This window comes from Lissotriton vulgaris, chromosome 1_1 (assembly GCF_964263255.1).
Source record: "Lissotriton vulgaris chromosome 1_1, aLisVul1.2, whole genome shotgun sequence".
Taxonomy (NCBI): Eukaryota; Metazoa; Chordata; class Amphibia; order Caudata; family Salamandridae; genus Lissotriton; species Lissotriton vulgaris.
Window position 1 is genome coordinate 920,380,349 of NC_141685.1, and position 24,915 is coordinate 920,405,263.

At 41.8% G+C, this 24,915-nt stretch overlaps 1 protein-coding gene across 3 annotated transcripts in view; it reads left to right on the forward strand.

Moving 5' to 3' along the window:
• Window positions 1-1,557: 1,557 nt before the first annotated feature.
• The window catches only part of ATG4D (autophagy related 4D cysteine peptidase), a 154,601-nt gene continuing 131,243 nt past the window's right edge, over window positions 1,558-24,915 (forward strand). Inside the window, exons 1-4 of one of the 3 annotated variants that reach the window (XM_086959070.1) lie at window positions 1,558-1,759; window positions 8,064-8,151; window positions 21,714-22,008; window positions 23,873-23,956. In XM_086959070.1, coding sequence (XP_086815196.1) covers window positions 21,786-22,008; window positions 23,873-23,956 — 307 coding nt within the window. In that variant the 5' untranslated portion in view covers window positions 1,558-1,759; window positions 8,064-8,151; window positions 21,714-21,785. Of the gene's footprint in view, window positions 1,760-8,063; window positions 8,221-21,713; window positions 22,009-23,872; window positions 23,957-24,915 lie in introns of those variants that run through there. The other 2 variants (XM_086959071.1, XM_086959072.1) reach the window with 2 other exon arrangements.

Sequence of the window (24,915 nt, forward strand, 5' to 3'; positions counted from 1 at the left end):
GGGCTTACCAGGTTCATCTAGAAACCGAGGAGGTGCACATATGTTATTACATTCTGCCATTTTATGCCAAATATGCTCTTATTATTCTTATCCTCACAGTCGTTTTTTTTTTCTTTTGCCACAGATGGACCTGCATTTACTTTTCTTTATGTATAGTTTGCCCACAATTGCTTGTGCTTACTTGCGTTTATTTGCGATTTTCTTGAAGCTCTTTCGCTATTCAAACACACAACGCTTACTTTTCGAGCGCCGATTTGTTTTCACTCGTTAGATTCCTGTCACGTCAATTTCAAAGATGGCCGCCACAGTATACGCACTATGACGCGCGTTGCCTTGGACCAATAGGCTTACGCTCCCGTCATGCTTCGCGCGGCGCTGCTGAGGAAATCGACTGACGCCTCAGCTGTTGCGTTGCTAACAAAGCGCCTGCCAAAGACTCTTACACGATGCTTTCACAGGTACAGCGGCGAACAACAGCATCTATTTTAAGTCACTTTTTCAGTCGATTTGCTTATCCATTCACTTGGTTTGCTTATTTCTTTTAATTCTCCTCATTTACTGGATTTTTTTTTTCCTTAGAATCTCCTCATTTATTTTACGCGCTGCTAATACCATTCGCTTTAATAATTTCTTCTCAAAAGTTCTTTACTTAATCAGCGCTTGCCTCATCCCGCAGTGTACTCACTCAGTACAAATCTTAGTGCTCCTTGGTCCGGTCACAAGCTTCTTAATCAAACTTGCCGATCCACCGAAGTTATAACTGCAGGCCCATGTGAAACCAGTCCTCGTCGCCAATTGTAGAGTGACAGCACGACAGGAGAAGAAGTGTTGTTCACAATATATTTATTAAAGACATAAGGGCCCGCATGGAGCGGAAATAACAGGCAGTCACCACGGGAGTCAGCTGTCATCTGTCACGCAGATGACAGTGACGTCACCTAAATACATTCTGGACATTCCATGGTGACGCGGAGTGACGCTATATCAAGGAAATAGAAAACATACTGAAGGCATGAACCTTTGCCTCCATAACAATATAACATGTACGACAAACATGAGGTGAGCATTTGGAACTCGCTTCCTCCGTTGCTTCGTGCCACCTCCCCAACCCGGATCTTCAATGTTGACCTCAATCTCTTCTCTTCCAAAGACACTTTCAGAACTAATACTTTCATTCTCAGGCCCCTCTAGGATGTTTGCTCATAATTGTAAATTTGTAATATTTTCTTGTACATTCCTCACCTTAGCTTGCTGTGTTTGATATTGTGTTTTTGCCTTCTATGGTCTTACCCTAATTTTTCTAGTCTCCAGTTTATTTTTGTAATGTTCTAATTTGTAACATTGTAACCTTATGTAACGTAGCCGGTTCTATTGTACAGCGCTCTGACACCTTCGGGTAAAGTCCGCGATATATAAAATTGCATTGAATAAATAAATACATTATTCAAAAGCTGTCTTGTTAACCAGCATGGCGCCCAGCGCTGCCACATTCTCGATAGTAGGTTAGCGCTCTAGCTCTTCATAGACCCTTTGACCGTCAAGTCTGTGTTTTCTGACGCACTTAACACGAAAGGCCGCTTCTGAGAGTTGATCGCTCCTTGTGATGCGCAGCGCACCCGCCTCTGACGCTGCAGATGACGCTCGCGCGGGGCTGGGCGAGGTCCGAAGGGAGCTGCTTCCGGGTATAGTGTTCCTTGGGAGCTTGAACTAGAAGCAGCTGTCAGCATTTGGAGAAGACACCCTAACGGGGCAAGAAGAGGTACCGAGGCTAGAGGGGTGTTTGAAGTCCTTTCAAAGAGCTTGAGAGAGAGAGAGGCTACTTACTTACTGTTAAACTCCGGGACTTGTCACAACAAGCCTCCCAAGAATGCTCAGCTACACGGGGCAACGGGTCCTGGAGCTTGTAATGTGCGGCAATGCGATTGAGTGGTCACTAGCGTTTTGCGGGCTATAGTAGAGTTTGGTGTTGGTGGGTGGGCCTGGGGTCATGATCCAAGAGAGTACTGGGTGTGTAGGAGTACGGCTCCACTAGTTGTTGGTGAGGCACAGGTCATATGTACAGTTCAACGGGGAGGAGAGATAGATGACGAGCGTGCCCGCAGCACCTTACTCGCAGTTATGATGCTTCAAGGAAAGCAGCTGGGAATGAAAAAAATCACATGAACTCAGAAACAATAAACACGAATGTTGTTTAGTGTAGCACCAACCACGATGTACAAATTACAATGCATACTTTCATATATAAATTATATACAGAGATATAGGAGGTTTATGATCGTATGTTTTATTGGTGCCCTACAGAGGACTTCTGTTTGTACACTATAAAAAGTAAACTAGATATAAACCTAAATGGAAACGTGAAAAGAACATTTATCTTGCTAATTCGCATCGGTTGTTTATTTTCCATGTTTTGAGAACGTTACATTATGAATAAGTCAAAAATAAAAATGGGTGTTTTTGCTTTGGACAGTTTTTCAACATATGAAGTAAACGTTATACCTTCAATAAAATAATGTGTGGGTACTAAAAGTATGAGAAATGAGAGATCTGTTTACATTGCAATCTTACGTGACTCGAACACTCCACCTCAATCCCCATTACAAATGTTGATCACTTTGTGGCTTATCTTTCTGAAAGCAGACGCTTAGCAATGCCAGAGCATCCTGCATGTTCAGCCAGTAAACAATGTGAAACGTTAGAGGTCTCTGTCCAGCCCTTTGGCATTGTTAAAAATGATTGGTGGGCTCCCACAATCCCTTATAAATTGTCGCCTATGACTAGTTGTGTATTGCAGAGCTGAACACGTGGAAGAAGCTTAACGGGTACCGGTTTTAATATCCCTTGAGAATTTTCTGTAGGATATGATGGTGCAAGATTGGGCAGTTTGAGTGTGCAGAAGTGACAGGGTGTGGGTGAAAGAGTGCAGGAGGAAGAGTGTGTGCAGGAGAGAACCCAGTGTAAGATCGTGAAAGAGGGCAGGAAGAGGCCGGGTGAAAGTGGGGCTAGGTGCGGGAGTGATAGGTGGGTTTTTGGAAAACAAAGGCACCCCTACTGAACAAATGCGTTTGCTATGTGTAGGGAAGTAACACAAGTTGGAAAAATAGACATAAGCAAACATACAATATACTACTTAACTGAAAGGGTGCAACCAAAATGAGTCCACAATTAGGTATTTTTTTAATGAAAAGTATAACTTTATTCTATTCTTTTGATAATTTTTGAATTGATTATTATTATTATTTTTAAATAGTTAAATAGATATAGAAAAGATTTTCACATTATTCAAAATGTCAAATGCATTACATTATATTATTTACAATTACTTGTCACCAACATAACTTGGAACACAAAAAGTAGATGCATATGATGATGGCTAGCGGCAGAATATGAACTACGCCCGTTTCGGCACTGCTGCCTTCATCAGGACACCGTATTTTAGCATCACTAACAAAAGAGAAACAAAACAATTGCTTATTATATATTAGCAGACTCTTTTGAACACCCAAAAAGATTCTACTATGTACAATTTTATCAGGTAAACGTGATTGATTTGGTCAAATTTATCTTATGCCGGCTAGTCTTATTTTTTTTCTTCTTTTTTTTTTTTCTCTCATTCTTTTTCATAGATATGTTTTCAACATTTTTGTCTACAGCCAGCATTGTTGCTATATTCTCATAGTTTATTAAAAAACATATAGTGGTTAAGGGGAAAGAAACTTAATAAACAATATATGTAGTGAGACATAAAATATTTTCATTTTTCTAAAACACAATCCAATATTTCATTGGTATATACATATTTACACATTGATACTGTAGAAACAGAATCCTAATTGTATCCAAACCAACTGTACATATATTTACATAAATCTATAAAGTTATTGCTAAATTCTACCTTGTTTGTAGATTTTCTTCCACAGAGTCGGATTAATAGAAAAATTAAAAAAATATTAATAATAAAGACCTAAAGAGATGAGTAGAGAAAGATGTATGTAGATATATATACATACACCCATAGATTAGGGTACCAGAAAGTATAAAAAAGATTGAAAGATAAAAGGTAGAAATTAAGAATAAGAAAAAAGCTAAAGTAGAAAGACTAACTAATTGACAGTTCCAGAATGGTGTTTTATAGGGGGTTGAGTAAATAGGATCTACACTTGATCTTATCTTTGTTGTACAGTATAGATCATAACGCTGTTGACTTTTACGAGACCATACCATATATATATATATATATATATATATATATATATATATATATATATATAACATTTCTTATATTACCTAGTTAACCATTGCCCCAAATATCAAATTCACATGGCAACGGTAATATACTCACAATCTGTTTCGTATTTGAAATGTTCTAGTAATGATAGCGGACAAAAAGTGGAATGGCGTATATGCTGAATAATCGAGGTACAGCTGGGTACTCGATACTGAAAAAGATTATAACAAATGTATCCATGATCTATACTTGAACAGGTCTAACACTTGTGAAATTACAATGCATCCTTGAGTAGATACTTACTTTTTAAAAAAAAATATGTATTATTGGCTGATTTCTCGACTGTCTCATCTATTTGGAGTGACTTCAGTTTAGTCCAATGGATAGATTTATTTAGTCTAAAGGAACAAATATTAAAGAACACTCGTTGATTAAAAATGCCTTGCTAGATTCATTTATAGTTTATCTAAGTGAAACACAATTGTATTTTGTACCTGAAGTTTATGAGTGGCAATTGTCGTATGATATCACTTGATTTGGCTTCCAACAAAGTTTAGTTAGCGATAAGTGACTGAACGGATCTTGGCGATTAGTATTGGGACGCCTAGCGGTGTATCGATGATCCGCCAACAGGTGGAATTGTTTGCAAATGACCATATAGGATATATATATACAACCAAAAATATAGCGCTTTTTTAAATCGAGTAGTTTACAACGATTTGAACATTTTAATAGAGTGCTTCATACAAAGATATTGTTTTATCCTTTGCGTGAGCTTGGCTTACCGTGGGTTAGGCCTTGGCTTCAATTAGATGATAGCAGCGCTTTATCGAACAGCTTTCATTTTCTCAAATGTAATTTAAAAATAACACACTGAGTTGCCGATAAATGGGCGTAATTTAGTCTGCTTTATAAGAATTCATAATGCAAAAGTCCTAAACGGATATCCTTGTGCATTCTATTGTAATGGTTATTAATCCAATTTTCATGTGGCTTACCATGTCAGTTTGTTTATCTTCGCATATCATGCATTCGAAAACCGCCATCAGCGGAAGTCATATTGCCCGCGTTTTTTTATTTAATTTGAACTTAACCACGTGATTGTATAATTCTTAGGGCATAAAGATGAAAAGCGGACTCTCATATGATCATGGGGTTATTTGGTCATAAAGATAAAGGGTGGACTAACATGCATGGTTGCCATCTTGGTCGAACTGGTAGTTACATTTTATATTAAACAAGTATCCTTCCCGTATCATTTTGGTGAGATATTGGTCCATTATTATAATGGGAATATTTTCCAGGTTTCCCGCATTTATTTTAATTCCTATAAACTTAACCCCGTGATTGTGTAATTCTTAGGGCATGAAGATAAAAAGCGTACTCTCATATGATCATAGGGTTATTTGATCATGAAGATAAAGGATGGGTTAACACGTATGGTTGCCATTTTGGTCGAACTTGTTATTACACTATATCTTAGACAAAATCCTTTCCGATATCATTTTAATGAGATGTAATTCTTAGGGCATAAAAATGAAAGGCAAACTCTCATATGATCATGGGGTTATTTGATCACGAAGATAAAGGATGGACTAAAAGGGATGGTGCCATATTGGTCGAACTTGTTATTACACTTTATATTAGATAAAAATCCTTCCCGTATAATTTTAGTGAGATACTGGTCCATTTTTGCAAAGGGGATATTTTCCGTCTGAAATATATATGATTTTTTATATATATATATATATATATATATATATATATATATATATATATACACCATGGATTTTCAAAAAATGCTTAGTATTCTTTGCAAAGACAGTAGTTAGTTAGAGAAGTATGTCTGCTATACCATTTTGAATTATTTTTTGGAGTACTTGAAAACCAGATCGGAAATGGGTTAAGAGGTGATACCATCTCATTATTTCATTTATGATTGGGAATAACATCAGATTTCATATTACATTATGGCATTTTCCCACGGAATTTCGAGATTAAGTCCTTTAGTTACTGTATCTAATAAGAATATCCAGAATACTTATCGTTTTCTTCTCACAATGTCAGAACGTATGCCTTTCTTGGTTTTGATCTTTTCCAGTATAAACCAGACTATATCATTTTCTGTATGACCTTCAGTTAAAAAATGTGAGACTAAAGGAGATGATGTTTTTTGAGTCCTTATGGCTGATCTATGTTCTGTTAGTCTGACGCTAAAACTACGTGAGGTTTCCCCTACATAGCCTTTTGCGCACAGGCAGATCAGGAGATATATTCTATTCTTTGATTTGCAGTTAGTGATATCCTTAGATATTATTTTGTGTCCATTGAATTCCATTTCTTTTGTGACCAAAGCCATGGGGCAACTTTTACAAGAGCCACATTGATAGTTCCCTACTATAGGTTGCATGTTCTCAACACTTCTCTGTGTTGGCTCTTTAGGATTTCCTGTCATGCGCGATCTAACTACAATGTCTTTGAGGTTCTTGTTTTTTCGGTACGCAAATAATGGTTTCTCCAGAGAAGTTATAAATGCATTATTGATATTCAGTAAATGCCAATTGGAGAAAATTATTTGGCGAATCGGTTCATTCATAACTGAATGACGTGTCACAAAAACCAATTTCTGATTTTGTTTGGTGTTCATGTTTTCTAGCAGGTGTTGGCGATCGTAAAATCTTGCTGTTTTATAAGTTTGTCTTACCAATCTTCGTGGGTATCCCCTTTCAAGAAATGTGATTGTCATTTTCTCAACTCTTTGGTCAAAGTTTTCCAATTTGGTGCAGTTTCTTCGGAGACGAAGAAACTCCCCAAAGGGGATACTGTCTTTCTGTGTGGTGGGATGGAAACTGGTATAATGAAGGAGTGTATTCAGTGCACTCTTTTTGACAAAAAGGTCTGCCATTTATTGCCCATTCTCATGCTTGATCCAGATGTCTGAAAAAAATCGATTTTTTGATTATCAACTTTGGATGTAAATCGTAGATTTGGATCACATAGGTTCAGCCAAGACACAAATTCATCTAGTTTTTCTGTGTTGTCATCCCATATTAAAAAGATATCATCTATATAGCGTGCCCAGTGCAAAACTATCTCATAAAAGGGCGCTATTTCGTTATAGATGAATTTACTTTCGAAATACGCTACATAAATATTCGCAATAGTGGGGGCGCAAGAAGTGCCCATACTGACACCTTTGACCTGTTTGTATAGGTCATTGCGAAATATAAAGATGTTTTCTTCTAGGACTATGTGTAGACAGTCTAAGATGAAATTTACATTACAATCAATGTCCATAAGGTGTATGAACCAATCAACTGCTTGAATTGCCCCGTCACTAGGGATGTTGCTGTTAAGACTTTCCACGTCTAATGTTACTAGCCATTGTCAATCTGAATTGAATGATATTAGATTGATAATATGGCGGGTATCTTGTTAGTGATGCTAAAAGACGGTGTCCTGATGAAGGCAGCAGTGCCGAAACGCGCGTAGTTCATATTCTGCCGCTAGCCATCATCATATGCATCTACTTTTTGTGTTCCAAGTTATGTTGGTGACAAGTATTTTGTAAATAATATAATGTAATGCATTTGACATTTTGAATAATGTGAAAATCTTTTCTATATCTATTTAACTATTTAAAAAATAATAATAATCAATTGAAAAATTATCAAAAGAATAGAATAAAGTTATACTTTTCATTAAAAAAATACCTAATTTTGAACTCCTTTTGGTTGCACCCTTTCAGTTAAGGAGTGATAGGTGGGTGCAGAATTGATAGCTTTTTGGTTCTGGTGGTGCCAAAATAATAACATTATGCAATATGTAATTATAGGTGTGAATGGAAAGCACAAGAAGGCGCCGATGAAGAACTCTCTGTGCATAAGAATGTAAACATACTTTCTAGAAGTGCATCTCAAAAGGTATGCTCTTGCGTCAGGAGGCCTTTGTAATGAAAAGTGATTTCACTGGTCTAGAAAAGCTTTTTCCAGGTAAGTGGTTATGTGGGAATGCCCCCACTTCTGGGCTTTCGTTGATTGGTGCAAGCTATCCTTGAGATATCATGGTAATATTGGCCCTTGGTGCACAAATGCGTTGTATGGTGCACCAGCAGTGTGTCAAGAATAAGGGGCACCAGACCAGATCTGCTAAATTAGGACCGCAAGCAAAGCACTAAATAAAACTCTGCAAATCTTAGGAGAGTAAGGTGCAGAGGGAGGGGCTTTGGACATATCTTCCAAAATAACGATTAGTGAAAGATGATGCTGTACGATAAAGGTATTTGGGAAGGAAGACATGGTGTGAGAATCACTAGACATAGCTACTCAATATGAAAACACTCTGCAGTCCTGAGCTTGCAATTGTTTTGCCTTCTGAGTTAGCTGGTGGCGGTCTAAAGGTACTACTAAAAGTATAATAATTAGTAGAGGTGATGGCGACGGACCTGAAAAACCTGTTGGATATATGCTGCTTACTCAGACTAAATCACTGCAATTTTGGGAGTGGCTGTGGTTTGAAATGAATATTTTGAAACCATGTATTGCTTTGTATGATGCTCTTGCAACTGTGAGGGAAACAAATGCTGAAGGAGTGACTGGTAGTTTAAGGATGCAATCTCACCCTAACCAGTGGACATGTTGGTATTGGTTTGATCACTGTCGTAGCTGGTCAACATTGACCAAGTCTTGCTTCGATTACTTACTGGTAATTGCATTACTCTGAGTCCTTAGCTTGCTTGGTTTCCTAACTACATGAGGCCTCCCGTGCCTCCACAACACACACTCTAATCTTATAAAAGCCCCCCCCTTTCCTCCTATATCATCGGCTAGCTCCACCGAAGCTAGTTGGTGTGGACTCAGAGGGCGGGATGGAGGGCATTAGGAAGCCAAGCAGAAGAAGGACTGAGAGTAATGCAATTACCTGTAAGTATCGTAGGTTTACCTTCTCTCTCTCGCTTGACTTCCTAACTACATGAGATGTACCCAAGCTATAAACAAAGGCAGGACAACTAAAGAAATTGAGAAACAAACTTTATTATAGAAAGAAAAAAAAACCTTGGTTACACCACTGCAGACAATACTTTTGAACCAAAGAGATCTTACACCGCAGGACCTTGAATGACGCTGTATTGTTTAATAAATGTAGAACGAATCCCCCAAGTGACTGCCCCACAAATTTTATCCAGAGATGCCCTTTGTTATTCAGCCAAACAAGCCTGTTAAGCCCCCAGTTGACCTGCCCTGAACCTCTAACCAATACTGGGCACCAAACTGGTAATAAGCCAAGGCAATAGTAGAACAAGCTCATCTGCTCACAATCTGTGTGGTAGGCTTGAAACCTTCCTGGCATGCCCAAAATTCACAGAGAGGAACTCTGACGGAAGTTCTCCATCCTCTCTGAATAAATCCAAACAGCCCTCCGAACTACCAGGGAACAAAGACTAACTTCCTCAGGTGACTGAGAATCGGGACGAAAAGATTGGCAGAATGACCTTCTGCTGGCAAGGAAAGACAGAATTGACCTTGGGAATAAACTCTGGTCCCAGGACAACTGAACGTCAAAGATCCGCAGAAAGGGAGCTCTACAGAAAAGAGATCATAGTTCACCTAGTCTCCTATCTAAAGTAATGGCCACCAGAAAAAAAGACTTTCAGGGTAAGAAACCAGAGTTAAATCGAAGAAAGTCTCAAAAGTTGAGTAACAAAGAGTCTGCACGACCATAGGCAAATCACAGGAAGGAGGCACAGGTGAACGTATAGGACGCATGTTGGAAAAACCTTTAAACCTCTTCTGAACCAAACACAGGGAATCCACCAGAGTACCCCAAGGAACCTTAAAAGCCCTGATTGCGACACTTTAGAGCTTCAGCATGGAAGAACACAGCCACAAAGAGAACCTGGCTTGCAGAAACCAAAGGATCTGGGAAAGAGCAGCAGATAGTTCCAATCTGTTGTTTCCCAGGCTACTTCGCAAAGGAAACCCAGTGTCTAGCACAGAAGGACCTAGTGGAAGATTAGAAGTAGAAACTGAAACAGAACAACCCAGAGCCATCATTCCTGACCGATCAGACGATAAACCGACAATGTCAGACGAACCAGTGACGACTCTTTAAGGACTGAGGAGCACAGAAAAGGAGGACTCGTAGGTAGCAGCCACTCCCTGTCCCTCTCCATCATCACCAGAAGAGGAAACCAAGATGAGCCGCCCCATGCTGTAGCAACCAGGACTACCTGTGCACCCTATCTCTGAGCAGAAACTTCTGGTCCAAACTGAAAGCAAACCGAAGACCCTGAGGCTAAGGACAGGACAGGGCATCTGTCCCGCAGGCTGACCGCTCCCTTATCCTGGACCAAAAGAGAGGAAGTGGAGTGTTTCAAGCATCCGCAAATAGATCCACCAATGGACACTCCCACCTCTGACAAATCTGGCTGAACAGACTAGGGCCGAGACAAAAGTTGTGAGAGAAGGGGATCACTCTGCTCAACACATCTGCCTGCGATTTTAGAAGACCCGAATATAAATGGCAGTTAGAGACCCAAGATGAAACTGTGTCTGAAAAAAATGTGATCCGAAATGAGGGATAGGGACCGCACCTTTTTTGGCACCTGCCGGTTGATGTACAATTTAGCAGTTGTATTGTCCATCCTGACGAGAACAGCCCTGTTCTGAATCCATGGAGAGAAGACCAGGAGGGCCAAAGCGAATTGCTTCAAGTTCCCTCCAGTTCGCCGAGCTGACACACTGAGAGGATGTCCACAGGCCCTGCACCTGATATGAAGCCATCCAAGCGCCCTATCCCTTCATGCCCGCATCTGTGGTACTATTACTCTTATCTAAAATACCTTGGGGTACCGGAAGGGGAGGACATGAAGACACTCCTTCAGTAGAGGCAACGGATCCAACCACCAAGCTAGATTTTGCACCACAAACCGTGACACAAAAAGATGGAGAGACTTATCCTGCAAGCCAGGATCCCAGGCCTGAAGCAGGAAATGGATCCCATGCCTGAAGCAGGAAATGAACTAGGACGCTCAGAAGGAATCTAGCAAAGGAACCAAAAAGACAGTGGCTGCCAGATCCCTCTGTACTTTCAACCAGTATGAAATCATTGGAGAAAGAGAGCTACAGAGGTCCAGAATATAGGACTGAATGTTCTCCAACCTGCTGTCTGGAAGAGTCACCACCCCGATGTTTTTGTGAAACCGGGCTTCGATGAAGACACAATCCAGTGCTGGAATCAACTCTGATTTCTTTGAGATAGAAACCAATGGGATGTTAACACTCAAATGGAGAGGGAAAGGTGAGGCCGCTGTACATCCTCCCTAGCCAAAACACTAGAACAAAAAGGTACCAAAGCTCAAAAAGGAAAAGAGGGACCTTTTTCCGATTTGGAAATTCAAGTCTGATCCCTACTTGGACATCAGAAGAATTTTGTCGGGACATTTGGAATACCAATCTTTTGGTAGAGGAATCCTCACACGCAATTTGTGTCATGTTCCTCATCAGCAACCTCTCTCGACCCTGGTAGGATAATGTTACGATGGCGGACTCAACCTCCTGGTGAACTCTAACGCAGGAGGGAGTTCTTAGATGAAGATCTACAAATGGCACAATACAGACAAATTTAAAAATACCTTGGGGTGCCCAGGTAAATAACCTTTTAATTTTGGGGACCTCTGGTATATCTTAAAACAAGAATGAGTTGGCAAATTAGAGCAATGGCTCAAACCATCTCCTTAACCCAGCATGTTCCTGCACCTATAATTAGCCTATAACGGCCTTGGGCATTCTTCAGAGCTAAGGATGTCTAGCTGATTGACCTAATCACCAAATGCAAAATACAGTAAAAACCAAAGAGCCTAGGTGAATCCTACCTGGACGTAGGTATATTCCACCCTAATTTAGGGGATACCAGCTCCCTGGTCTGGGAGGGGATGATGTCCTCTTTAGTCACACATTCGTCAGAAGGTCCTAGTGTTACTGAACCTGTATAGACTGCACCGTCTCCCAGCCACAGAGCTTGTCTGTCACTCCTTGGCGAGCACAGCTATCCCCAGTATTTGTCCTTGCCTGTATTTCCTTGGAGCAGCATTGTTCTCTCCATCCAGGCAATTCCGCAGCGATCCAAGCCGCCAAACCCACAAGTATTCTCCAGAGCACAGGCGCTGCAGGAGGACACACAGTAAATCTCAGTTGCTGTTGTGGCCCCTGCCAGAAGCTGTCTCCAGTCCCCCGGCCCCCATCCTTGAAGAGGCGACACTGGCCTTATAATGGATGCAGGAGCGGGTGCCCCGCATCTGCCCATCGTGGGGAAGACAAAAAAGAACAGTAAGTTAGTAGGGGGAGAGGGGCTTTTATTACATTAGAGGGAGTAAGTGCGGGAGGCCTCATGTAATTAGGAAGCCCAGAGAGAGGAAAAGGTAATGCTACTTTTTTTGACATTTCTTGAATTTCCAGGAACCTGTTTGTACCACCCTTTCTGAACTGCTGCTCTTAGTTTGTGATCAACAATTAATTTCTATAACCCCCTTCCTGTTCATGTTTTGGCATTAATAATGATTAGGGCTCCTGGTTTTATGATATTTTTTTTTTTACTTTTCAGTCTGTATTTATCCATATTTCTTTTTTGCTTATTTTATCTGCATTTATCCATTTTAATTTTGAGTTTTCTGGAAAAATGAAGCTGAAATTAGTATGTTTCCACATTTATTTAACTGGTAAATATGCACTAATGCTTGAATGCCTACCAGGTTTCAATGCTGTAAACCCCCACAGAAGATAAAATAATACTTTTATAAGAAAATATGCACATTTTAGTAACAACCTTGTGCATATCTACTGCTGTTAAAGCCTCTTTACTAAAATTACTTTCTTTTTTAGCCCCCTTACCTATTAATCCACATAGCTATTGGCCTGGCGGTCATGGCAGACAGTATTTAGAATTACTCAAAAAGCAACCCATTTTCTGTTTTTATTCAAATTTAAAAATAAATACAGACAAGAAAATAAATGTAAATGTAACAAGCATTTGCAATGCAATAGGTCTCGCATTTGAGAGAGTTTGAGCTATTGACATTGTAAATGACAATGCCTTCTGTTTATGTGCTTTGAAAAACTGCAAGCGGTTCATAGTCATTACATGCATGAAGCAAGGCTGGCAATAACGGTGCCTATTTTACTTCCAGCCTTGCTTCTCATAAGCAACCACTATAAGTACGAAGTGCATGTTTACGCACTGCTTGCAGGTGTTCAAAACCCATAAGTAAAAGGCATTGCCATTTACAATGCCAATAGCTCAAACTCTCGTAAACGCGAGACCTATTACATTGCAAATGCTTTTTTTTGGTAGGCACAGGGAGATTAAGTGATTTGCACAAAATCATAATCGAAGGATGCTGAGCCGACGCCGAGTGTCGTACCTGGTTCCCCATCGCCAAAGTTGGCACATCATCGCCCCTTATGTATGAGGGTCCTTGTGGGGGCCTATCCTTGATCCACGCATTTAAACAAGGTTTGTATTTAGAGGAGCCGAAGGCTCGCAAAGAAGGAAAGTATGGAACCACAGTGGTTAATATAAGTTCAGCAACAGATGCAGAACAAACACTTTGGGCAGACAGCAATGTGGGCCAAGGGTCACAAAACATTTCCCCAAAGTAGCACCTGCCTGTGGATTAACCCATCACCAAGAAATTCATACCCGACAACTCAGAGAGCGTTGTGAGCCTGCACTATAGTAAAAAAATATGCCCCAATATTATAACAGTCACACTAAGTAAAGAGTAACATGCAGCAAAGGGAAGTTTTTAATAAGAGTTTCTAGCAGTTGTAACGTCTTACTAACGTACATGCTGAACAAAAAAAATATGATGATTAATTTTCAAGCAGTGCTAACAATTCTAAAGCTTGTTTGTTCATAGCAAGGCGCTCACTACCATCAGGAGAAGTAGAAACAATCATGTTGTAAGTACATAATTCAAAGCTTACCTTTATATTTTTATTGAAAGAATGCCCAAAATGATGGTACACCACACCATGAGCATTCCTTCCTCCAGCAGTGCTGCTTCAGATTTCTCAGTGCCTCCAAGGGCATAGCTTTTCCCGCTTTGCAGGCAGCCCAGTGTCAGTGCAGTAATATTAAACGCAGTAAGCTACTCTATTACAATAATTCCCCTAAATGAGGCGTACCCGTGCAACCCCTTAAAGCCTAAGAGAAGAGTAATTAAACATTTTCACAACAGAAAAACAGGAAGTGCCTTGGAATGGGAAGGTATTTATTATGAGAGGGCCCATCCTGTGATTAGTGCCGGGGAGGACGGAGCAGGCAGAACGGGGTAATAAAGAGGCTGTGGCATAATGCCTAGAGCGGCAGACCTTGTTAAGTGGGCGCTAAGTTGATAGGTTTGAGAGCAATCGCACCCCAAAAACAAAATCTAAAATATCGCTGAGTTTATAATCTATTGTTCAATGTTATGCAACCACCGCAATCAGATGAAATTCAATCTCGGTGCTGTGGGAACTTAAAAAAAAAAATCCTACATTAAAAAAAAACACTTAGTTAATTGGGTCGACACCCAGGGTTAGTGCAGAGTTCTCAGTCTAAATCCTAGCGAGGCCCTCTTGGGCTCTCATCCTCCAAAGGTCGGTAAAATTAGATGTCTCACAGCTTCTGCTTGTGATGTAAGCTTCACGAAGCTGTTCAGCTGCTGACATGAGTTGCATGCAACAGGATGTGAGAGTGGCAGTTGAAGAGGTTCAATTGGTTTGCTATTATTGCTGGTCTTTTTCTTGTACAATAATAACAAGGACAGTAGTACTCTGCCCACCATAAGGCCCATGTCTGGTGTGTCCCTACGGTCACAGGACAGATCCAAGACCCCGCAACGTTATCGACAGGCCTAGACCTCTGAGCACACATTTAGATGTGTCATACTCAAAATAAAATTCAGTATACCAGATGTGCAGGAGGGTAGCACATTCATATAGCATGCAGTGGACATTCCCACCCCAACATACTGTCTGTAGAAAACCAGAATGGTTTTAGGAACATTTCAAATCAATTTGCCACCATCTGGAATGTGCTGGAAGATTAATGTTTCTGCGCATCTTTATGAGACCAAAATCTAAGACCAAAGAAAGGCATGTGAGACTAAATGTTGTGAAATTGTATTAATAAGGGCCAATGGAGATTTGTGTAGTTTTAACCTGTCATAATTAGCCAAGCAAATATGAAGAAGTCATAATTATTTAGGATGAAAACCATGGAAGGGCGTTTATCCTGGAGAAAGCTGAAAGTCAATCAAACCTATAGCTCATGAAGAAACCCCAGCACGACCCTACCCAAACCACGTGAATCTATCATGTGCATGCATACACATTTGTTTCCACTATATATAGATATATTGGTTTTGACAGTCCATGTTATCTATAATTTCAAGTATTTACGTTAACTTTTTTTAGAAGACGCACAGTACCAAACATGATCTCAAAGATAAAGGCAGGAGTGATGTATTGGCTTTCTGACATATAGGATGCTGTGTTGGATGTAACCTCCCCACGTGTGAATAATATTGCAAAAAAATGGATAGCTCAGATCCCGGGTCATCTCTTATCTCAAAATGGTCAGAGTTTCTAGACCTGGTCTTCCCTGAAAATGACTATTAGATCGCGCGTAAGTGTAAACGGTTGTATGAAAACAATCGCCGTTTCTAATCATATAACATGTTAGGCTGACAACTGCAAGAACAGGACTGGAATGTTGGTATACAACTCTACGGTCCCACTCCCTACCCTTTTTCTAATACGTGTGTCAACCCGATTCAGCGTGACGAGCATGACAAAGGTTAAGGTGGCAGTTATGGGGTTGGATATTCCCTAGTGTTTCTCCTCCATCACTGATGCAGACTTCAGTATGAGGTGAGCAATCGTGAAGACAGTGGGGTTGGTTTGTTCTTTCGCTCTAAGACTCCACTGTGGCAGAGTAATGACGTTTACAAGCTCCAATCCCTCACCCTTTACACTCACCGCTTTTAAAACCTCGGGTGTGTCCCTAGATCCAGGAGGGAGATGCAGCAGGCGGAATTACACTCTTCCAGGGGCGGGACTTAATTGAAACACTGCAGTGACGGCACCGGAAGTTTGTTTGGATAATAGAGTCAGACGTGGCGATAGATCGTCCAGACTCCCTAAAAGGTCCCTGGCCAGCTAAGCCCAATACACATAACTAAAGCAGAAAACAGGCTTTTTGTCTGCATTCGAAATCCGTCCTTGCATAGGAAACCTACAGGCTGATTGAAACCGAATGCTATTTTTCCGCTCCTTAAAAGTTGGGCAAATGATAAAACCCTGTGACGTTTATCATATTTACCTCCTTTTAGAACATTTAGAGTGCTCTGAAAATAAATTGTTGCTAACCAACTACATTGGTGAATTTCGAAAAATATTTCTTACTTGTATTTTTAGTCTGGCTGCTGAGACCATCCCATTCCAAAATGGCCTACAGGTTTATCAGCCTCTATGGTTGGAGGAAGGCTAGACGTTCTGGCGTGTAAACTTCTGTGACGACAGATGAAGTGCCAGAATCCGTGTTGATGACTGGCAGGCGTGCGGAGGCCTGGAGGTGCCCGGTACTAAGGCAACAGCTGAGCTGTAGCAGAGGGGTTCGTGGGCATTAACAGAGCATAGATCGGCGGGCGTAGAATGGTAACCAAAGCTGCATAGAATATAAGGGTAACATTGGGGGCAGGTTGGTGCATAGTTCTCAGTTGACCCATTTGCAAGGTTTCTCTTCTTGTTTGTTCCTAACTGGAGGCAGATATGCAGCAGCAGTATCATATGGGTATAATGCATTTATTATCACTTCCGACTCTTCGTGGTGCTATTTGAACAAGGAGGGTCCATCCACTGCAATGCTCCTTCCTGACCTTCCAGCAAGGAGAACGAGGCAACGCACGTACACAAAATAAAAAAAGGGGCGGGAACAGGATATTGAATCCCTCCCCTCCAGGACTCCGTGACCGGCCTCGTGGTTGCCAAGGCAATATTTCTAAAAATATTGTCGTGCTACCGTAAGGCAGGTCATGGAGTCCTCGAGAGGAGGGATCCAGAGCAGACAAATCTGCTAAACAGGAGCTTTTTCCAATGGCAGGCTTCTGTTTCCAGAGGCCTGCCAATGGGAAAAGGGGGCGTGGTTTCACGCAGTACTGAAATTCTCCTGTTCACAATAAGTATTTGCCTGCAGCAGGGCCATGCCCTGCAATGCAGGCTTCGACCTAAAAACTGAAAACCGGGACCCTTAATTATGATCGTGTGTGTCCGCATGAACATCCTCGTTATTTCGTACAAGAACACGTGATGTGAGAAAGGAAAGTGCACACGGAATCGCAAGCTTTACTTGCTTTTTGGCTAGTGTCCTGTTTCCAGGAGACAGAGTAAAACATTATGTAACCATTAACTTTTATCTTCGACGATTAAAGTTGGTAAACTAGGCATTTGTAGCATTAGATGGTCTTAAACCTTGTGTATTCTGCATTCAGTGTTTGTTCCCTGTGGTGGCATTCTAAATCTGGCAGTTGTATTGCAACCAACCTCTTTGAGACACCAGTGTGTTCCTATTTTAATAAAATATCCTGTTTTATCCTCTTACTGTTGTGACATCTCTCTACGACTCAGAAAAGGGGGTGGTGATGGACAGAGTTTCTGAATTAAGCAGAATACTCCTACCCAGTCAACAGATCAGAGCTTGATCCATCACCGTTTTTTAGCTCACTGCACCATCCCAGCTCAGAACCTGGCTACATGCAAATTAGTCAGTCCCTGTCCCAGTGCATCATGGGAACAGGGCAAACCAAACTACCAAGCCAATTCTTATACTGGGAAGGAAACAAGCTTCCGGGGACCGGTTTCTGGCATTACAGCCGTCTTCGGCCCGGCTTGCTTGAATCCTGATGGTGCAATGAGCAAGGGACTCACATCTGAGTATACCCTTCCACGCTTATGGTGGACAAAATGATTCAGAAAAGGGGGGTGGTGATGGACAGAGTTTCTGAATTAAGCAGAATACTCCTACCCAGTCAACAGATCAGAGCTTGATCCATCACCGTTTTTTAGCTCACTGCACCATCCCAGCTCAGAACCTGGCTACATGCAAATTAGTCAGTCCCTGTCCCAGTGCATCATGGGAACAGGGCAAACCAAACTACCAAGCCAATTCTTATACTGGGAAGGAAACAAGCTTCCGGGGACCGGTTTCTGGCATTACAGCCGTCTTCGGCCCGGCTTGCTTGAATCCTGATGGTGCAATGAGCAAGGGACTCACATCTGAGTATACCCTTCCACGCTTATGGTGGACAAAATGATTCAGAAAAGGGGGTGGTGATGGACAGAGTTTCTGAATTAAGCAGAATACTCCTACCCAGTCAACAGATCAGAGCTTGATCCATCACCGTTTTTTAGCTCACTGCACCATCCCAGCTCAGAACCTGGCTACATGCAAATTAGTCAGTCCCTGTCCCAGTGCATCATGGGAACAGGGCAAACCAAACTACCAAGCCAATTCTTATACTGGGAAGGAAACAAGCTTCCGGGGACCGGTTTCTGGCATTACAGCCGTCTTCGGCCCGGCTTGCTTGAATCCTGATGGTGCAATGAGCAAGGGACTCACATCTGAGTATACCCTTCCACGCTTATGGTGGACAAAATGATTCAGAAAAGGGGGTGGTGATGGACAGAGTTTCTGAATTAAGCAGAATACTCCTACCCAGTCAACAGATCAGAGCTTGATCCATCACCGTTTTTTAGCTCACTGCACCATCCCAGCTCAGAACCTGGCTACATGCAAATTAGTCAGTCCCTGTCCCAGTGCATCATGGGAACAGGGCAAACCAAACTACTAAGCCAATTCTTATACTGGAAAGGAAACAAGCTTCCGGGGACCGGTTTCTGGCATTACAGCCGTCTTCGGCCCGGCTTGCTTGAATCCTGATGGTGCAATGAGCAAGGGACTCACATCTGAGTATACCCTTCCACGCTTATGGTGGACAAAATGATTCAGAAAAGGGGGTGGTGATGGACAGAGTTTCTGAATTAAGCAGAATACTCCTACCCAGTCAACAGATCAGAGCTTGATCCATCACCGTTTTTTAGCTCACTGCACCATCCCAGCTCAGAACCTGGCTACATGCAAATTAGTCAGTCCCTGTCCCAGTGCATCATGGGAACAGGGCAAACCAAACTACCAAGCCAATTCTTATACTGGGAAGGAAACAAGCTTCCGGGGACCGGTTTCTGGCATTACAGCCGTCTTCGGCCCGGCTTGCTTGAATCCTGATGGTGCAATGAGCAAGGGACTCACATCTGAGTATACCCTTCCACGCTTATGGTGGACAAAATGATTCAGAAAAGGGGGTGGTGATGGACAGAGTTTCTGAATTAAGCAGAATACTCCTACCCAGTCAACAGATCAGAGCTTGATCCATCACCGTTTTTTAGCTCACTGCACCATCCCAGCTCAGAACCTGGCTACATGCAAATTAGTCAGTCCCTGTCCCAGTGCATCATGGGAACAGGGCAAACCAAACTACCAAGCCAATTCTTATACTGGGAAGGAAACAAGCTTCCGGGGACCGGTTTCTGGCATTACAGCCGTCTTCGGCCCGGCTTGCTTGAATCCTGATGGTGCAATGAGCAAGGGACTCACATCTGAGTATACCCTTCCACGCTTATGGTGGACAAAACAATTAAGAAAAGGGGGTGGTGATGGACAGAGTATCTGAATTAAACAGAACACTCATCACCACCCCCTTTTCTGAACCAGTTAGGACTCAGGCGCTCTTATAGCGGTGCAGTTCAGGTGCAGCAGAGCCTTGCTGCTTCTAAATCAATTCTTTTTTTTGCGTGCACGCAAAAAGAATCCTGCGCACTCCCAGCTCACTATAGGTGTGGCAGGGTATACTCAGACATGAGTCCCTTTCTCACTGCTCCATCAGGATTCAAGCAAGCCGGGCCGAAGACGGCTGAAATGCCAGAAACCGGTCCCCGGTAGCTTGTTTCCTTTCTGGTGAAGAATTGGCTTGGTAGTTTAGTCTGCCCTGTTCCCATGATGCACTGGGCCAGGGACAGACTGATTTGCATATAGCCAGGTTCTGAGCTGGGATGGGGCAGTGAGATAAATAACGGTGATGGATCAAGCCCTGATCTTTGGACTGGGTAAGAGTGGTCTGCTCAATTCAGACACTCTGTTCATCACCACCCCCTTTTGTAAATCGATTTTGGCCACTATAGGTGTGGCAGGGTATACTCAGACATGAGTCCCTTTCTCACTGCTCCATCAGGATTCAAGCAAGCCGGGCCGAAGACGGCTGAAATGCGAGAAACCGGTCCCCGGTAGCTTGTTTCCTTTCTGGTGAAGAATTGGCTTGGTAGTTTAGTCTGCCCTGTTCCCATGATGCACTGGGCCAGGGACAGACTGATTTGCATATAGCCAGGTTCTGAGCTGGGATGGGGCAGTGAGATAAATAACGGTGATGGATCAAGCCCTGATCTTTGGACTGGGTAAGAGTGGTCTGCTCAATTCAGACACTCTGTTCATCACCACCCCCTTTTGTAAATCGATTTTGGCCACTATAGGTGTGGCAGGGTATACTCAGACATGAGTCCCTTTCTCACTGCTCCATCAGGATTCAAGCAAGCCGGGCCGAAGACGGCTGAAATGCCAGAAACCGGTCCCCGGTAGCTTGTTTCCTTTCTGGTGAAGAATTGGCTTGGTAGTTTAGTCTGCCCTGTTCCCATGATGCACTGGGCCAGGGACAGACTGATTTGCATATAGCCAGGTTCTGAGCTGGGATGGGGCAGTGAGATAAATAACGGTGATGGATCAAGCCCTGATCTTTGGACTGGGTAAGAGTGGTCTGCTCAATTCAGACACTCTGTTCATCACCACCCCCTTTTGTAAATCTCTCTACGACAGCATTATTTCTCGATCGCTTGTACATGGACAACGAATACACACAGCTGTGGTTTATACAAAATACACAATTCCACGTAGGAGACCTCAGTTCCTGAACTCTTTGATTATTTTGTTAACCACATTGAACTTCCCCAGGACGATCAGAAGCCATTGTGGTCAATGTGGTAACTGTGCGAGCTCCTGCGCCTTAGGGGTGGCTTTTTTACTTATCCAGTGGTTAAATTGACTTTCTTAGTACTACGTTGTCACAAATCCTCTACTTGAAACACTGAACCAACTGAAACCCTGATGGTTTGATCACCTCCATATGAAACTGCAGGTAGTTAAATGATTAGTCTTGGACCATGTGGAGCCACTGCCCCACTTTTCATTTGATTGTATTGTTGATTTGAAAAGCCTAGATAAAAAAAAATTGTTAGATGTTTTGCTTATCATAGAAAGAGGCATATGTGTTGTTTGCACGATGTGCTTCATGGTTCTAATTTTTGTATATATGTTTATTTTTTGTTTGGGATCCCGTCAGGTTTCCTGGCAATGATCCCACATTTCGCACGGAAGCCCCAATTTAACCAGGCCTCATCACGACGAAGGATTGATGCATTCCGTCGCCCCCAGCGCTCTGCAGTATGGGAATGTGAGCCAAGAAGTCGCCCTGCAAAGGCCAGACGAAGGCACCTCACCTGCAGTGCGGTCTTCCATCACAGAGAAGAACTGCAATGGCCTGTTTGCTCGGCCGGAGAGTCCCCAGTCGGGAGAGCTGGACGAAGTGGACAAGATTAAAAGCAAGCTGATGTCTGCTTGGAACAATGTGAAATATGGTGTGTGACTAGACGTTGTGGAAGTGTGACTGGATGCTCATTTGAAAGAGATTGATGTTTCCTCCTGCTTAGCGGGGGCAGTACGAAAACCTTCCTCATAGACTGTCCCATAGAACATAAGGTTTTTTTATTTTTTTTAGAATTGTTATCTATCTCTGACATTGCTGGCCCTTTATTAGGTGACATCTTCTAATACGCAGTAGCCCTTAGTTAATAACATGTTGTCTTCCTCTTACAGCCCATCCATCCCTCCTCCTTTTTGACCTTCGAGCTTTTAAGGAGGGGGGAAGAATGGGTGATAAAAGAAAGGCAACCCTTCAGTCTTATATGGAGCATTGCCACCTACCCTTTGGGGACCGGCTTTACAATTTTAAGTTTGCCTTGCTTCACCACCCACATAATAAACCACTAGTTTTATGTACTCTAGTATTGGTTATAACTTACTGTCATTTTGCCAGCATGCCTATCTTGAAAACGTTTTCCTGTCATGCCACGTGTTAGTTGAAAACTGACAGTGATTTGAATAAACAAACCAAAGCCTGGTTTCTGTTTATTTTCTTGTTGGGAAGATTTATACAAAAAAAAACTGTTTGTCCCATTTTTCAAAACGTCTTGGAATCTTTGGTAGTTGTCAATGTAGCAGTTGTCTAGATCAGTTATGTCCATTTTATGTCCAGGAGGGCCTCATCCAGAATAACTACTGACCAGGAAAATAAGTTTAATTTTGATTTATGTATTGCAAATATATTTTGTCTGGGTATCCTAAAATCCTGTCTTGGACATGGCATTCCAGCACCTACGCTGGAAAGCCTGATCTAGACTGTTATGTAATCAAACAACCTTTCCACAGTAACCCACAGCCTCTCATTTAAAATCTCCTTTAATGAATGAATGAAGAGTATTTGAAGAGTGCTCTATTACCCTCTCGAATGTCCTGGTGCAAAAAATAATAAATCCAAGTCTTAAGCTTCTTCCGGATCTGTAGGTGGTTAAGAGCACCCAGATACACCAAGGTAGGACTTTTCGTTGATTAGAACGAAGATGAGCAGAGGAACGCAAACCCATTCTGGCCTTCCTAATGCCTGGATACTGGACAGGATTGGTCGTAGCAGGTCCTACGTTCTTGCAGTGAAATGCATTCTAACACGATTCTGGGCGTAAGCAGGGCCTGGATTGTTTGTAACATAAGCAAAGCGCTTTAAAAATCTACACCTGGGACACTGTATCAAAGAGTAATGGAGGATTCAAAGGCCAATCATAGAATTAACTGCGCAGTAGCATTTTTAATAATTTGCAGTCTCGTTCAGTTAAGGTGGTAAACCGAGATGTAATGAGTCGCAGTAGTCGAATTTTTATACAATAACCCTCACAAACATTTGTTCCCCTGCCTAGTTTGTGTTTCAGACACACTGCTTGCTGGGTTTGGAGTGGAGTACAACATACCCCTTCCAAACTTGCACCCTTTCTCTTTGAAACAACACCTAATGTAGCAGTTCTAACCCTTTTGACTTCTGCGCATGTGTCATTATTGTAAGTTAGGGACCCCCGACCTAAAAAATTTCTATGGTTTGAATCCCAAAAGAGTACACATAAAATACAAAAACAAGTATATGCAAAGCAAATGCTCAAATATTGAAATATTTGTTAAGATCACAAACAAATATAGAAAAAGTTTTAGATTCGGTTTTGCTTCTTTAATTGTTTATACTTAATTTAAATGTATTCCTTTTAATATTTAGTTTTGTTAAACAATTGCGTACCCCTTAGTAGGCCTTGCGGACCCCAAGGGGTCCTCCGACCACAGATTAGGAACCAGTGACCTAGTGCAAATGTAAACTTTGTAACCTTTTCCCATCCCTGGCAGGTTGGATTGTTAAAACGAAAACTAGTTTCAGCAAGTCATCCCCACTTCTTCTCCTGGGACGTTGCTACTTCTTAGACCGTGAAGGTAACTGTATAATCCATTTGATAGCTAATGGGTGATCCAAGCCTCTTCGAGTTAAATTGATAAGTAATCAGTTCATTCTCTTGATGGTGTTTTGCAAGTGTAATATCGCATAATGAGACTTTGATCATCACTGTTATTTTTGATATTCATGATATCTGTTTTCATATCCTAAGGCTGCTTTAGAAAAGCAGTTTTTACCAAGTCACCAAATGGGGGTTATGCTCTTAACGAATTATGCTATTTCCTGATTCTTGAAGGAGTGAAAGTTTTCAATGTATTAATGGCTTTTAATATGGTACAGCCCATCTAGTCTGCTTCTGAGCAGGAACATGATGGTTAAGGAGCTGTTACAAAGTGAAAAGGAAGTAAAAACTCTAGTCAAGACTTAACTGGTTATACAGAATGTCTCTTCTTAGGTGAAGAACTAGTGAAAAGGATTTTGCTACAGAAAGTGAAGTGTCATCACACTTCACCTCCTAATAAACGTCTTCAAAGATATTGCATAGCGTATGCAAGTCTCCAGGTGCCAAATGTGTTTTTTGGGCTATGAGTAGACTGTTGTGGCTTCCTTATCTCCTGGCTTTTTTCTGGGTGCCTACCTGTGTCTTTGCAGGTTTTTAAAGCCCAGACCCCAATATAACTGTCTTTAAAAAGGTTTTTATGGATTTGGAGGAAGCTGACATGCATGTCTAAAAGTCATTGTTTTCCTTACTGCATTTCTACTACAGTTTTCCTCGAAACAAGATAACCTTTTATCATACATGTGTAAGGTGAAACGGGCAACTTGGTGTTCTAAGAATAAAAAAAAAAGATAAACTACAATTTTAGAAGATTGTGCTGTATAGCTGATATTTCTAGGAAGTATTTCCAAATGTGAACTTAGTGTATGTGTTGCACTTGTTGGCCTAATTCTGTTTTGTGAAAAGGCACCTTAATTTACATGTCAGTTGGAGTACGCC